General features: G+C 52.5%; 1 protein-coding gene across 1 annotated transcript in view; it reads right to left on the bottom strand.

The window, feature by feature from the left end:
* Window positions 1–986, bottom strand: part of APEX2 (APEX nuclease (apurinic/apyrimidinic endonuclease) 2) — an 8,241-nt gene extending 7,255 nt beyond the window's left edge. Inside the window, exon 1 of the mRNA XM_010830669.1 lies at window positions 708–986. Coding sequence (XP_010828971.1) covers window positions 708–864 — 157 coding nt within the window. The 5' untranslated portion in view covers window positions 865–986. The remainder of the gene's footprint in view (window positions 1–707) is intronic.
* Window positions 987–1,472: the final 486 nt, after the last annotated feature.

Below are 1,472 nucleotides of genomic sequence, written 5' to 3'. Positions count from 1 at the left end.
GACTGAGCTGTGGGGCAGGGGGGTGGAGGCATTGTGTGTGCAGGGAATTACCAGAGTCTAAGCTTAGGGGTGGACATGAAGTAGGAATGAGAGGCTCTCTGGAGAAGGAAATGGCAACCCACTCCGGTATTCTAGTCTGGAGAATCCCTTGGACAGAGGAACCTGGGGCTACAGTCCATGGGGTTGCAGAGAGTCAGACACGCCTTAGCAACTGAGCACTCAGCTGGGGAGGAAACAGGGGGTAGAGATAAGGGGATCTGGTGACTTTAGATAGAAGTTTAAAAAGGAGGAAATTAGGGAATCTAAACTGGGGGAAAAGATGGGGTGGGAATTAAAGGATATGGACTGGGGGCAGAAAAGGGAAATTGGGGGAATCTGACTTGGGAGTGGGAGATGGAAAGTGTGTAGGGGAAGCAAATTCGGGGGACTTAGCTGGGGTAGGAGAATGAGTAAGAATCGGGATGTGAAACAAAATGGAAATTGCAAAGGGGAGAGAATTTGATTTCGCTGAGGCCAGGAGATAATGTGGGAATTAGAAGATCTAGCTAGAGCGTGAAACAGAGAGGGGAGAACGGGATTCCGAATTGGCTCTAAGGGGAGGTATTCTAAGACTAGAGAGATGGGAAAGTGAAGTATATGGAGCAGGGGGCAAAAGTTAGCAGAAAGGGGAAAGTACGGTATGGGGTCCTAAATTCTTGAGCGCTCACTGGTTACTTTGGTCTCCTGAAGACAGACGATGTCTGCATCCAGCTTGTCCAAAATGCGCCCCATAGCCATGGCGCTGCAGCTGCTGGGCTCCTCGCATCTCACCCCTTGCAAGGGGCTCCGGATCCCATTGATGTTCCAGCTCACCAAGCGCAACATGTCGACAACTAATTACAATGTCTTTAAGCCCGCCCCCAACGCAGGCGCTAGGGGAAACACTGGAAACTCCCAAGTCCAGCAGGCCTGGGCCTCCCGCGCGCGCGCGCGCGTATTTGCGCAGGCTTTCTAGTGAGTGCCCGCCTAAACGGTCGGACGTACGTGGGGCGGGACTTCAAGCTCTTCAGTTTTCATTGGTAGGAGGAGCGGAAGCTGATGGGGAAGGTGTGTTCGGTCTCCCCTAGGGGAAATGAATAATGAGAGAAAGGGCACGGGTTGGGCTTCTCCTACCACCCAACACTAGCTCGCGTGCCTGAGTCTGATTGCGTTTCTACTCTGCTCAAAAGTCCCTTTGGTGCTTTTGATTGCTTACAAATGAGATTTCACCACTATTCAAGTGGCAGAGCCTTAAGCGGAACCGCGCAGCAAGCGGAACCACGCAGCGACCAAAACCTCCGCCCCTGGTGTTCAGACCGTAGCCGGAAGGCTTTGACGTGGGGAGCTGGGAGTATCTGGTATAACCCAGCGTGTAAACGCGGAAGCCAGACTGAGCAAAGGGAGCTTTGTGGCTGGAGGCCTGAGCAGTAAGAAAGGCTCTAGATTTTGGAAAT

The sequence above is a fragment of the Bison bison genome, unplaced genomic scaffold (assembly GCF_000754665.1).
Source record: "Bison bison bison isolate TAMUID 2011002044 unplaced genomic scaffold, Bison_UMD1.0 scf7180017859096, whole genome shotgun sequence".
Taxonomy (NCBI): domain Eukaryota; kingdom Metazoa; phylum Chordata; class Mammalia; order Artiodactyla; family Bovidae; genus Bison; species Bison bison.
The sequence above is the reverse complement of the archived record's forward strand: the minus strand, read 5'-3'. Positions and strand labels throughout refer to the sequence as shown.